The sequence below is a fragment of the Phaseolus vulgaris genome, chromosome 8 (assembly GCF_051622355.1).
Source record: "Phaseolus vulgaris cultivar YP4 chromosome 8, ASM5162235v1, whole genome shotgun sequence".
NCBI classification, from domain to species: Eukaryota; Viridiplantae; Streptophyta; class Magnoliopsida; order Fabales; family Fabaceae; genus Phaseolus; species Phaseolus vulgaris.
Genome location: NC_143505.1, coordinates 11,891,800 through 11,904,771, shown reverse-complemented (window position 1 = coordinate 11,904,771; position 12,972 = coordinate 11,891,800). Strand labels below are relative to the sequence as shown.

Sequence of the window (12,972 nt, the reverse complement as noted above, 5' to 3'; positions counted from 1 at the left end):
CGCAAGGTAGGACATAAGCAGTCTGAGTGCTCAAGCTTTAAGGAGTGGCTGGCTAAGAAAGGTAATCATCTAAATATGATAATTGAGTCCTTTAATTTAAATGTTCCAACTAATACTTGGTGGTTTGACTCTGGTTCTATGGTTCATGTGACCAATTCAATCTAGGGATTCCTTACAATCCGGAAGCTGGAAAGAAACCAAAGAACACTTAAGATGGGGAATGGACAAGAACTATTTGTCGAAGCTGTGGGAACCTTAGAATTACTTATGAAAACTGGAAAATGTATTCAACTTTATGATACCTTATATATTCCCGAGATTATTCGGAATCTTGTATCGGGACCAAAGTTAGACATTGATGGTTTTTATGTTTCCCATGGTCATGACAAACTTACTATTTCTTTACATTCTCAATTGTTTGGTACTGGTTTTCTGGATAACGGTCTTTATAAGTTAGAACTAGATGATAGCTTCTCCAAATCTTTGTTATCATATAATATTAATGAGAACTTAACAAAGACCAAGAGAAAACGAGACTTAGAAACTTCATCCATGTTGTGGCATCAACGTTTAGGCCACATTTCACGAGATCGTTTATCTCGACTTGTGAAGGATGAAGTCTTACCATCTCTCGATTTCACCGATTTTGGAACATGTGTCAAATGCCTCAAAGGCAAAATGACATCCATGACTAAGAAAGGTGCCACTAGGAGTTCAAAATTATTAGAACTTATTCATACTGACATTAGTGGCCCTTACAGCATCGTTGGAATAACAAGACATAATTCATTTATCACTTTTATAGATGATTATTCTCGTTACATGTACTTGTATCTCATTAAGGAAAAATCTGAATCACTTACAACTTTTAAAGATTATAAAATTGAAGTTGAAAAACAACTTGATCTTCAAATAAAAGTTGTGCGATCAGATAGAGGAGGTGAATACTATGGTAGACATACTGATTTGGGACAAGCCCCTGGTCCATTTTATGAGTTTTGTAAAATCCAGGGGATTGTGAAGCAATACACCATGTCCGATACTCCTCAACAAAACGGTGTTGCTGAAAGGAGAAACAAGACCCTAATCAACATGGTGCGTAGTATGTTAGCCAACTCCAATTTGCCCTTATTCCTCTGGATCGAGGCATTAAAAGCAACAGTTCATATACTCAATAGAGTTCTTTCCAAATCTGTCCCTAAAACTCCTTATGAACTTTGGACTGAAAGGAAACCGAGTCTTAGATATATGAAAGTATGGGGTTGCCTTGCTGAAGTTAAAGTTTATAACCCTTTCTTAAAGAAACTTGACATGAAAACAGTAACTTGTCACTTCATCGGGTATCCCGATCACTCAAAGGGTTATAGATTTTATTGTCCTTCCCACGTCATCCGCATTGTAGAAACCAAGCATGCTCATTTCCTAGAGGATTTCAAGATCAGTGGGAGCAGTGACAATCCTTACCTGGATTTACTAGAAATACAAGAGGCGGGGGGGGGGGGGGGGGGGGGGGGGGGGGGGAGATCTAAATCGACTACTAATTTGCCTCTGATCACTCCTCTTGTATCCACTCCGCGCGTCACTGCACCACCTACTCCACGCTCAGAACCTGATGCGGAAGAAGTCTTTCATTTAGCACAACTTAGATCGTGGTTATTGATGAAACACAGGGTGTACGTGTTCATTTTCTCATTCTCGGATTGTGAATCTTGACCAATGCATTAAAAGCTACATGTAATTAGGAAGGGTTTGTCCAACGGAAGCAAAACTGCAGGGTGGGAAAAGAAGAGTTTCTATGTGTGTGTAGACAGATTTGGGTGTGCGGAGGTTGTAGATCAGTAGTATAAATTGCCTGTGTAGTGTTAGGTGCATCACCATCTAGACACTAGTAGGCGTTGCTGTTGGGGGATCCTTTTTGTCTTTGTTATAAGCTTTTATCATGTGCCATTAGTGACAAACAGAATTGTAGTTTGCATAATTCTTTGGCAATAGATTTGGCTTCAGGTGGAGAATCATGAAGTGGAAGGGTGAGGAAAACCATTGAACCTGTCTTTATGCCCTAAGCAAATCTAGGTCCCTAATGATGCAGATGTTTCAAGTTTGAAGAGATAAAGGCAAATGGAGGAAAAGGAACAAGTTGGGTATGTTTGAGCTGATCCTGCACTAGCAGTGGCAACCTTTATAGTACCAACTCTTTGTACCTAAAGCCAGCGGCCTATGTAGCTTGGAAGATGTAAATGTCAACTCCAAAAATGGTTGATGGTGGCTTAAAGAGTTCTGCAGTATTGGAGATGGAAGGTGGGAGATGTAGGAGAAGTAGGCGTGAGTGTAGCTCTTTAGAAAACTTATCTAATTGAAAATCATGATTCTGACTTCTGTGATGGTCTGTGATGGTTTGGAGTATTGATGCAGAAAAGCTCTGTTTATGCCAAATCTGAGTTGTTTTTTATGATGTTAATTTTCTGGAAAGATTGGTTTGTGGGGATGGGATGGAGATGTTGGATGCCATGATTAACTTAAGGTAACAACTATCTAAGCAGGGCAGGAGCCAAAAATGGTTCTGCAGTTGATTAAGGTGTTGCAACTGGTCCTTTAAGGTGGCACATACAAGTACCAAAATTAAGGTATGCTTTGCAGGAAATTGGTGCCAAAGCAAGGTTCTATGGGTCAAGAATTCAATTCACAGAGTCATCTAAAGAAATAATTTTTTGTATAGACAAAAAGTAGACACATGGTGTTTCAATCCATATAAATAGTGATTAACACATAGGCTTAGGCTTTGGATTGAGGAGGAGATTTGTGAGGAGGAGAGAAAGTGGATTTTGTCGGGATTAGAGAGGATGTCGGAGGATATGTGAGATTGTTTGGATTGAGGGATGATAAAGTGGATTTGTGATGATGTTTATTGTAACTTTACAAATTTATCCTTGTTATTAAAAAATATTTAAATAATGAATTATGATTTTTTTTTATGTTTGAATTAATTAAATGTTTTTAATATATAATATTCATAATTATTTATATTTTTTAATAAAAAATAGAAAATATTTTTGAGTTAAATTAAAATAAATTTATTAAATACATTAAAATTTATGAAAATAATATTTATTATTATATTCATTTGTTACTTTATATAATTATATATATGGTTGATATTATAATTTTATTTTATTTATTTTTTATTTTATTTATTTATAATTATATGTTGTTATTAATAGTATAATTAAATGTTTTTGAAATTATAAATAATAAATAAATTTATATAATATTTAATTTTGTATATTGTAATAAAATGTATATACAAGGATATTTTGGTAAAATACAATAATCATAATCAATTTCCTCTTCATTTTGTGAAGAATGAAAAAATCATCCACCTTCCCCATCCACTTCTTCACCCTCAAAACCCTTGAAACAAATACAAATAATCCCCCACCCTCCTGAAAACAAACACACCAAATAGAATATCTGAGTGAGTTTTGATGAGAATTTATGACTTATTACTATTTTTTTTATCAGGACACCTATTATTACTATACATGCGGATAAACATGTTATACAAAAATTGTTTACCATTTGTAAGAGGTAGTTGTAATAGTTGGAGTTCAATTACCCAATTACTTCTCCTTTTTTACTATTCCATTATAATATTTAATCATTTGGAAATTTATACCTGTGTCATTCTTCTAACAGTTTCTACTATTGCATTGCCCTGCAATTTATGGATCCAATTCTGTGTTTTTTTCTTTCCATGAACTCTTCCTCTTTTATGTGTTACCAGGTTGCGCCTCAACAACCAATTCAACAAGCCAAAATAAATGTTATACTACATTTTATATAACATATTGTTTTTGAATTGCTACATTTGGATGTCTTATTCTCCCCTCCTTTCTTGATTGCCTGTCTCTTATTATCAGTTGTACATATATTTGTAGCAAGATGTGCACACAATGTCTGAATGGTTAAAACTTCTTTATTCTTTCAGTTTATGTTCATTTCCTGATAGATTATGACTGCATTGGTGTGATGCATTGTACGAGATATAAATACTAATCAAAATATTAGAATTTAACTTTTATACAATTAAGACTTCCTCCACATACTCATAATAGGTATCCTACACACCTCAAATCACATTCCTTTCCTAATTTGTTCCTTTGGATTAAATTGTTGAAATTCTTTAGCTTGATTATGGTGTATATTACACAATACAATGGTAGTTAGTTAGACAAATAAAAGCAGTTTGATATGTGGCACAAATAAAACCTCCAATCTTACTTTTATGAATATTTCAAAATTCATTTTCAACCGTGATGCAAGTTAAAAGCATGAGAACACAGGGAAGCTGAAGTCTCTCATAGAATAATTTCATAAAAAAAAAAGTATCATTACTCTTTACGTTCTTTTCTGAAATTACAATGCTAATTATCTTTATATGCGACGCAACTATATGCTATTGAGAATATTCACACCAATGGTACTTAGTTAGACAAATAAAAGCAGTTTTGACGAAAACTATAATGCTTGCAATTTTGTTTCAAATGAAGATAACTATCGTGCAGGTGATATTGATAATAATAAGTTCACATTTTAATCTAAAAAAATAAATAGAACTATACTTTTTTAACAAATAAGTTAAAATATTTTAAAACTGATGATTAAAATGCACAATTCAACTCCATTACAAGTAAATATACTACTTTTTATAATAAAAATAGTTTTTATTTAAAATTTACATCTATTCCAAAAGTAGTATTTTTTTTTCTATTTTTACCTACTAAAACATGTTTTTGATTTAAATTTACATTTAAAACTGAAACTAAAATGTGTGGTTAATTCCCAATAAATTTCTCCTCAAACTATTGCACTGCTATTACCGTTGCACTGCTTCTTAAATTTAATTGAGTGTGTTAGGAGTAAATGAAATTATAAGAAAAAAGGCTAGTTAAGATAACTTTCTAAATTTATCTTGTTTAAAAAATATCAATTGTGAATTCTTTTGTTTAAACTAATAATTTTTAATTTTTATGAATAACTGTATCAATAAATTATGGAAATACAAGCAGAAATGCACTAGTTATTGTGAAAGCTGTAGCTATTGATTGCATTTATCAATTCTAATTATACAGGATATCCGTTGTACTCCATCCCATCAGTATATTTGTGGATAAAAAAACGAAACTATATTATTAATGAGAGCTATGATTCAATTATTAGTAAAAAAATTAGTTGTCACGGTTATTGAAAAAGAATACAGACAAAAAATATGCGTGTAAAGGGAAAGTATGATCATGAGAAACGATGATGAGTTTTGAAGTGAGAGGGGATTATCTCATTCAGACATCATCACATTCAAACCCCAAGAGATTATTAAAGAGATTCTTTACGTTTCTTCTGGACTCTGCATATTCTACCACTCTCAATGTACACTGACACTTCATAAATGCTGACATATTGACATATTTTCAATATTAGGACGCGAAAAGACGATGGTCACAGTTCTCAATAAAGTGACCGTCTTATTTCACCAATCCTTGCTGCAGAACTAATTCTCTTCATTTTCTTTATATTATTTTAATCTCTTTACAATAAACGAACAAATACACAGAATACTACTTCATTAGAGTCCAAGTGTCTTTACGTTTTCAATATAAATACTTCAAATGCTTAGAAAACCTACTGTGTGAAATCAAAAGAGAGATCCTTTCAAGCATAGTACAACAAAAGGTTGTATTCTTAGATACTCGATACTGGTTTTTTTCTCGCTACAATGGGTGGGGTGCTTTTGAAACTGAGAAACGTATTTCCTTGAAGCTTATGGTACTCAAACAACAAAGCAAAGTTATCTTTGCCGAGGCAGGGAAGGACTTTGTGGATGTTCTGTTTAGCTTCTTAACATTGCCTTTGGGAACCATTGCAAGTCTTGTGCGCAAGGAGTCAAAATTGCAGCCACCTGAAGTTGCACTGAGCTCCATATATCAAAGTGTAGAGAATCTTCCGAGAGAATGTCTTCGCACAGATACGTGTGAAGAAATGCTACTGCTTCCGAGAAACTCAATGGAAGATTTTTGTAGTAGTTTGAAGATTAACATTGACGACAACGAACCCACTCACTATTTTGTATGTAACCACTTCCAATGTGGATACAAAGCCCCAGTCTTGATAAGCACCTTCAAAAATAAAAGTTGCGAATGTGGGAGTATGCTAGAAAAACCAATTTCTCTTGAAACCTCTGATGTTTTCGATGGTTTTATTAAGAGTAATCATAGTTTCATGATTACGGATGATCTTAAAGTTTTCCCAAACTCATTGGATAAAGTTGTTAATGTGCTAAAGGATAGTGGGATAAGAAACACGTCTTCATTAAGCGAAATGACGGTGAATATAACTGAGATTCAGGTTTGCATTTCATGTTAGCTTCTTTAGATAAAGATTGACTTAAGACTGTGATAATAATGCATCGATTTTTAATTTTTTTAGGTTGTGGATCTGTTCAAATTTTGTTTCTGCTCAAAGACAGTTTTGACAGATTTGTTCTTACGAGAACTTCCTCGTGACATATCACATGAAAGTGGAAGAATAACTTACTGGAAACATAAAGCAAATAGTTGTGATGAAATCGTAGTGAAAGTAGTTTTGAGAAAATCTAAAGGGAAGATACTGTTAGCGGAAGGAAAAGAAGATTTTGCAGACTTGATTTTTAGTTTGCTTACTATTCCTTTAGGAGGAGCGTTGCAGTTGATGGGAGGCTGTTCTTATGTTGGAAGTGTGGATGGATTGTATAAGAGTGTTGTTGATCTGGATGAACATTATTTTACCACAAAGGAAGTAAAGAATAAATTTGTTGATCCTCTACTCGCTCCACAGTACAAATTGTCTAATTTATTACCTTTAAGTTGTGACAATTTCCCCAACTATTTTTGTTACCTTATCAGCAACGGCTTGGGCTTTGAAACTTGCTGTTTAACTTCCATGTATAAGGAAGACGAGTCCTTTTCAGGTTGTGTTTCTTCGAAGTTTGTGGATCCCTTATCTGATCCAAGTAAAAATGGTGAAAGATATATTAAAGGACCGACAACGTATATAGCAACAGATGATTTGGTTGTGACGCCGTCGTCGTCCATTTCTGTTATGTCTTTGCTGATCAGTATGAACATTCCCGTTGCTGACTTGCTGGAGAAAGAAGTTAGAATTGGCATGGTGGAGGTAAGAGTTTTAAAATGAAAAGATTATGCTTTCTATATAATCTAGTCATACCCTATTCTTTGCTTAGTTTCCACCTAAAATACTCTTCAATTGATCCTTGAAATGTTAATGCTGTCAATCTACTCCTCACCTTTTAATTTTATTTTTTACATATATATGTATTTAATGCATCCTTGAATTTGTCATTTCGTATAAGATGATGGTGTTGTTGCAGGCTGTACTCATTCTACAAGCGTCATTGACCTCTACATCAGCTCTAACATTAGGTCTCAGCCACTTGTTAACCAAAGTGAAGGAGAACTGAGTTATCAATAGCTTTCTCCACAGCTAACGATACGTTTTGGGAGCAAAAAACCAATTATCTGAAATGAGCTATATTCACTAGTAGTCCTAATATTTAGTTTTTTTTTTTAAATTTTCCGCAATTCTGCTTCCATATTTAAAAATGTGATGTTTCCACAACATTTTAAGGATTTAATTTTTCATTTTTGCAAAATCTTGTGTTCCGGTAAATGTCGATGAAATTTTTTATGGTATTGTAAAGGATGCTAAATTACTATACGAGATTACGGCAAATGTTTAAAAGTTTGTGAATGTTGTTTTAGCAAACATGGAGTTAGTAGCTTTTTAATTAATTATAAACATATTTTAATGAAGTTTTTTGGCATTAATGTAGTTGATAATGATCACCGAGAGTGGTTTGATAAATGAAGATGAAATTGTTTTTAGTGTTTTAAAAGGCTGGTGAAGAAAATGATCAACTTACTCGTAATGATCCTTTTGTTTTCTCTTGTCAAGTCCCCCAAATATAAGCTCTTTCACCACTGAAGAAATGATAATTTTGAAATCGAGTTTCATCGCACTACAACTATAATGTAGAAGACAAATTGGGTAGTATAAAACTGGTTTTTTACATCCAACTTCTTGCAATGAAACGCCTAACTCTCTTATCTGTAGAAAGAAATTGAACCGGCACTGAAACATAACATGACCAATGCTTTGACCAAATGCTCCAAACTATACCTATCTACACTCCTTGCCACACTCGGTTCTTCTACTAATTTGGTATAGGAAATTTTTTTGAAAGTGATGTTTAAGATTATCATGGTGTGCTAATTGAAGTCTAACCCATCTGTAACATGTACACCATACCTCATAAGCAATTTTGCAATCCAGAAAAAGATGCTGGACAAATTTCCTATGCTTCATTACAAAGTGGGCAAAATGTGGAAGAAAGAATAATACCTCTTCTTGCTAAATTCTCCCTTATTTGTGCTTTTGCTTTTGCACCCATATTTGGCCACTGCTGTATTCTATTTGCTGGCAGCAAAGTTACACTGCTTTGGTTCAACTTTTCATTTTGTTCTTTGCCTATTCACCACAGGGTCCACGTTTTTAATTCACTTTTTTTCTACACAGTTATATGCTAATGGGTTACCTTATTTTTTACATTGCTTTTTTCATCTTTATATTTGTTTCAAATATTAGGATTATATTTTAGGTCATTTTATTTGTTGTTATTCTCAGAGTCCACTCTTTCAGTATTATACCTCTTTATTCAAATAAATTTTAGATATCTATATGATTGTAATCATTTAATATTTAATAAAAATAATTTGTCTGAGTATATGTATGATCAAGTACATCATATGTTACTCAATACCTTCCTCGATAAAAAAAAAAATTCAAATAAAATTTATGTAAACAGTCAATATAGTTCACACTATGTCTGCTTATGGGAACATATTTAGTTTCTTAGAATGGCGGTAAGAGACTACGGTAGAGGGAAGGAGGTCAGGTGGAGGGGGGAAAAGGGAAGAGGTTTGGAGAAGAGAGGCAGACTTTAAGGCAGCAGCGTCGGTAAATAACTCCGGGGAAGGGGACTCAATAACGTTCTTTTTCTCGAATTTTCCCGACAGCCATGGAGAGCATGAGATGTTTAGGATCTTCAGGAAGTGGGCTAGAGTAAAAGAGGTATTCATCTCTAGAAGGCCAAACAGGTGGGGAAGAAGATATGATTTCGTGCGATTTTATCCTGGTCCCAATGAGGCTAAGCTGGAAAAGCAACTGGATCGGATTCACATTGGCAACTTCAAACTTTATGTTAACGTTCCAAAGTACAGAAGAGCAGAGATCAAAGTCATGAAGAGGAGGCCAAGTACATCTACGAATGCTATCTTTCGAGTTAGGAGCCCTCACGGCAAGAACAAGGAAAAGGAGGGTTGGCACGAACACAAAACAGTCCGAAAGGGTGAGAACCTGAAACCTAACCAGTCCTATGCTGAGGTTGTACGTAAGTCGGTAAAAGATAGATGGACTGGCCCAGCTTTTGAAACAACTTCAAATGCACCGGCGTGGCTGGTTTCAAGTGCAGTCGGATGGATGTCTCCTGACATCTCCTTCGAGTCTTTGAGTGAAGAGTTTGTCAAGGGGGGAATGAGTAGTATTAAGCTTAGAGGTATGGGTGATAATCTAGTGCTTCTAACACCTAAAGCTGGTGAAAGTATGGATGATATCATTAAGCTTAATAAAGAATGGTTCGTCTCCCTTTTCGATGATATCGAGCCCTGGTCTGAGTCTTACGTAGCAGAGCATAAAATGGTATGGGTAAGGTGTTATGGAATCCCATTAACCCTGTGGAACGAACAATGCTTCTCGAAGGTGATTGGAGAAGTAGCGTCCTTGGTTAAAATTGATGAACCTACTCGGCGGTGGGAGAACTTGGAGTATGCTCGTCTGCAGGTGAGGTTATGCAAAGCATGCAAAGCTGAAATGGTGAAGGATTTTAGGATTAATGGGCAGCTCTGTAATATTGTGGTCATAGAAGAGATAACCAGCAATGAAAGAGGAGTATGTTCTTGCCTCGACGACCATTATGCGTCGTCCGATAGCATTTCGTCCTCGGACGCCGTTGTGGAGGAAACTTGTCATTCTAAAAAGTCGTCTGATGAAGAAGACGACCTTGGAAGCGGCGGTATGCGGCGGGACGAGGTACCCGAGGCGGTGGGGCAGACCCCGATCTCAATACCAGCAAACAGAAAGTTTGTAGGGAATAAGGCTCTGAGTGATAAGGGGTGTCAGTCTAAAGGTGGTTTTTCTTTCATTAATATGGCAAAACGTGTGCAAGGAGGGTCTGAAGGTGGGGCAGTTGTTGATACTGTATACCAAGTCAACGAAGCTTGCAAAATGTTACAGGATTCGCTGGCTAACCTAATGAAAGGGGCCTATGAGTGCAATTCTTTAGCTACTGGGCTTAAGCAAGGTGAGGCCCAATCAGCTAATAAGGGTACGGTTAGTAAAGAATTGGTAGCAAGGGGCCCAACATCTGGAAGCAAAGGGGAAAAAGTGTCTCTACGTTGTGTGCAGGTGAGCGAATCCGATGGAAATCCATGCCAGGCAATTCGCCGTAGTAGCGAGGGCGAGGGGTCTTCTATGGGGAGCTCGGACCCTCAATCAAGCGGAAGTGTCAAGTGGGGCAACGCGATCAATGCTGAAGAAACAAGCGCCGAAAACGAGGCCTGTTCAGATGGAGTTGTGAGTCACAAGCTATCACCGGAATTCCGACGGCTACGGTCTATGCGGGGGCATGGCACGCAATCTGCTCAACAGAAGTGGAGGTCGAATGGGGGAGTAGGGTCACTCCATAATGGGGTAAATTCTCCTTCGAAACTTAGCCTCTGTTCTTTCGCGGAATCGAGTACTGATATTCACCAATGCAACGATCGGTTTAAGTTGGAAATTAAGGATGCGGAATCTGTTAGAATTTGGGAGTTGGGACGTAACTTAGGAATGGAGTGCTCAGGGGGTGAGGGGATTTTGGTTGGAGAACTGGACCGTTTAGAGGTAAGGGACAAGAACAATAAAGAGATGTTTAGGGTGGGCAGTGCGAAGGAGTTACCATGATTGTAGTCAACCTTAACATTAGAGGGTTGGGAGGAGGGACGAAAGCAAGGTATCTGAGTCATACCGTGCTTAAGGAGGGTGCTGAGATTCTTTGTTTGCAGGAAACAAAAACTACTTCGTTCTCAGATGCTAGATGTTTTATTTTGTGGGGAAGTTGTAACATTGGTTGGGTTCACCATGAAGGGATTAACGGGGCAGGAAGCATGATAACAATGTGGAACAAGCAAGCTTTTGAATACGGGAACCATGTTGTAGGTACTGGTTTTATTGCTATTGAAGGTTATCACTTACAGGCAAAACGACATTGTGTGGTGGTAAATGTTTATGCAGCATGTAACATACAAGACAAAATCCACCTGTGGGAGGCATTAACGATGTTCAAGCAATCCCACCAAAATCCGGTCTGGTGTTTATGTGGTGATTTCAATGTCGTAAGGAGGGCAGATGAGAGGAAAGGGATTAGAGGACACTCAAGTCAAAGGAAGGAAATGGAAGGTTTTAACAATTTTATTGAAGCCAATGGATGGGTGGATATTCCGTGTGTAGGGAAAAAGTTTACCTGGTTTAAAGCAAACGGAACTGCAAAGAGTAGACTAGACAGATTCCTGGTTTCCGAAGAGTGGCTTCAAGTCTGGCCGGCGGCTAAACAGTATGTGCAACAGAGAGTCGTTTCGGATCACTGCGCTCTTGTTTTGAAATCATGTATTAAAGACTGGGGGCCAAAACCTTTCAGAACCTTTGATGTGTGGTTAAAGGAACCGGGGTTTACGGCAATGGTAAAGGGGAAGTGGGAATCGTATCAGGTGGAAGGTAATAGTATATTTGCACTTAAAGAAAAGATGAAACTCTTAAAGGCGGATCTTAAAGTGTGGAATAGAAGTGTTTTTGGATGTGTGGAATCTGATAAGAGACGTATCGAGATGGAAATTGAGAATCTGGACGGGGAGGACGACATTGACACCTTAGAGGACGAGGGGAGGTTGAGAAGGTTGGAATTGCTTAGTCAACTGGGGTTAGTGAATAAAAAGCTAGACTCCATGTACAGGCAAAAAGCAAGAGTGAATTGGCTTAAACATGGGGACCTTAACTCTAAATTCTACCATGCAGCGATTTGATGGAGAAGGTTAAAAAATGAGGTTAAAGGTGTTGAGGTAGACTCCCAGTGGTGTGAGGAACCGGAAGTTGTAAGGAGGGAAGCAAAGTCACTTTTTGAGAGGAGGTTCATGGCTACGTAGGACTTTGGAGTACACTTGGGTTCGGTAGAATTCAGGTCGTTACCTTTGGAGGTAAGTAGAAATATGGTTATCAAGTTCTCTGAGGAAGAAGTGAAGAATGCAGTATGGGATTGTGGAGGATCTAAAAGTCCGGGCCCGGACGGTTTCAATTTCAATTTTATCAAGAGCTGTTGGGAAGTGCATAAGGTGGATGTTATGGCAGCGGTGCAACTGTTTCACACAACAGGGTCTCTCCGGAAAGGTTGTAATGCGTCCTTCATTGCACTCATTCCAAAAGTAAGAGACCCGTCGACGCTAGATCAGTTCAGACCCATTTCTTTAGTTGGAGTGATCTATAAGATCATCACAAAAGTTTTGTCGAGTCGAATGAAGAAAATTATGCCGCTTATAATTGATGAATGTCAGTCAGCCTTTATTCGTGAAAGAGGATTATTGGATAGCGTTGTTATGGCAAATGAGGTCCTTGAGGAGATAAAGAGAAAGAGGAAAAGTGGGGTGTGCTTTAAGGTGGACTTCGAAAAGGCGTATGACTCAGTAAGATGGAACTTTTTATTTGACATGCTCCACAGGCTAGGCTTCCACGAGAAGTGGATCCTATGGGTAAAAGGGTGCTTGGTCTCATCGTCAG

General features: G+C 37.0%; 2 protein-coding genes across 2 annotated transcripts; both read left to right on the top strand.

Annotated features, from left to right (window-relative positions):
* The first annotated feature begins 213 nt into the window (after window positions 1-213).
* On the top strand, window positions 214-7,550 carry LOC137825814 (uncharacterized). Its single transcript, XM_068631601.2, has 7 exons — window positions 214-1,340; window positions 2,090-2,141; window positions 2,413-2,474; window positions 2,598-2,657; window positions 5,697-6,399; window positions 6,481-7,206; window positions 7,421-7,550. Exons 1-7 carry the CDS (start codon window positions 214-216, stop codon window positions 7,508-7,510), a joined length of 2,820 nt encoding a protein of 939 aa, XP_068487702.2. The 3' UTR covers window positions 7,511-7,550.
* Window positions 7,551-11,105: 3,555 nt separating this feature from the next.
* LOC137824575 (uncharacterized) lies at window positions 11,106-12,224 on the top strand. The gene has a single exon (XM_068630240.1). The coding sequence runs from the start codon at window positions 11,106-11,108 to the stop codon at window positions 12,222-12,224; it is 1,119 nt and encodes a 372-aa protein (XP_068486341.1).
* The last annotated feature ends 748 nt before the right edge of the window (window positions 12,225-12,972 follow it).

Coding starts and splice junctions, on each gene's coding strand:
- LOC137825814 (XM_068631601.2), top strand. CDS start 214: ATGGGGAATGGACAAGAACTATTTGTCGAAGCTGTGGGAACCTTAGAA. Junction 2,475..2,597: donor TTAATTTTCTGGAAAGATTG/GTTTGTGGGGAT, acceptor TGGTCCTTTAAG/GTGGCACATACAAGTACCAA. Junction 6,400..6,480: donor TGAATATAACTGAGATTCAG/GTTTGCATTTCA, acceptor TAATTTTTTTAG/GTTGTGGATCTGTTCAAATT.
- LOC137824575 (XM_068630240.1), top strand. CDS start 11,106: ATGATTGTAGTCAACCTTAACATTAGAGGGTTGGGAGGAGGGACGAAA.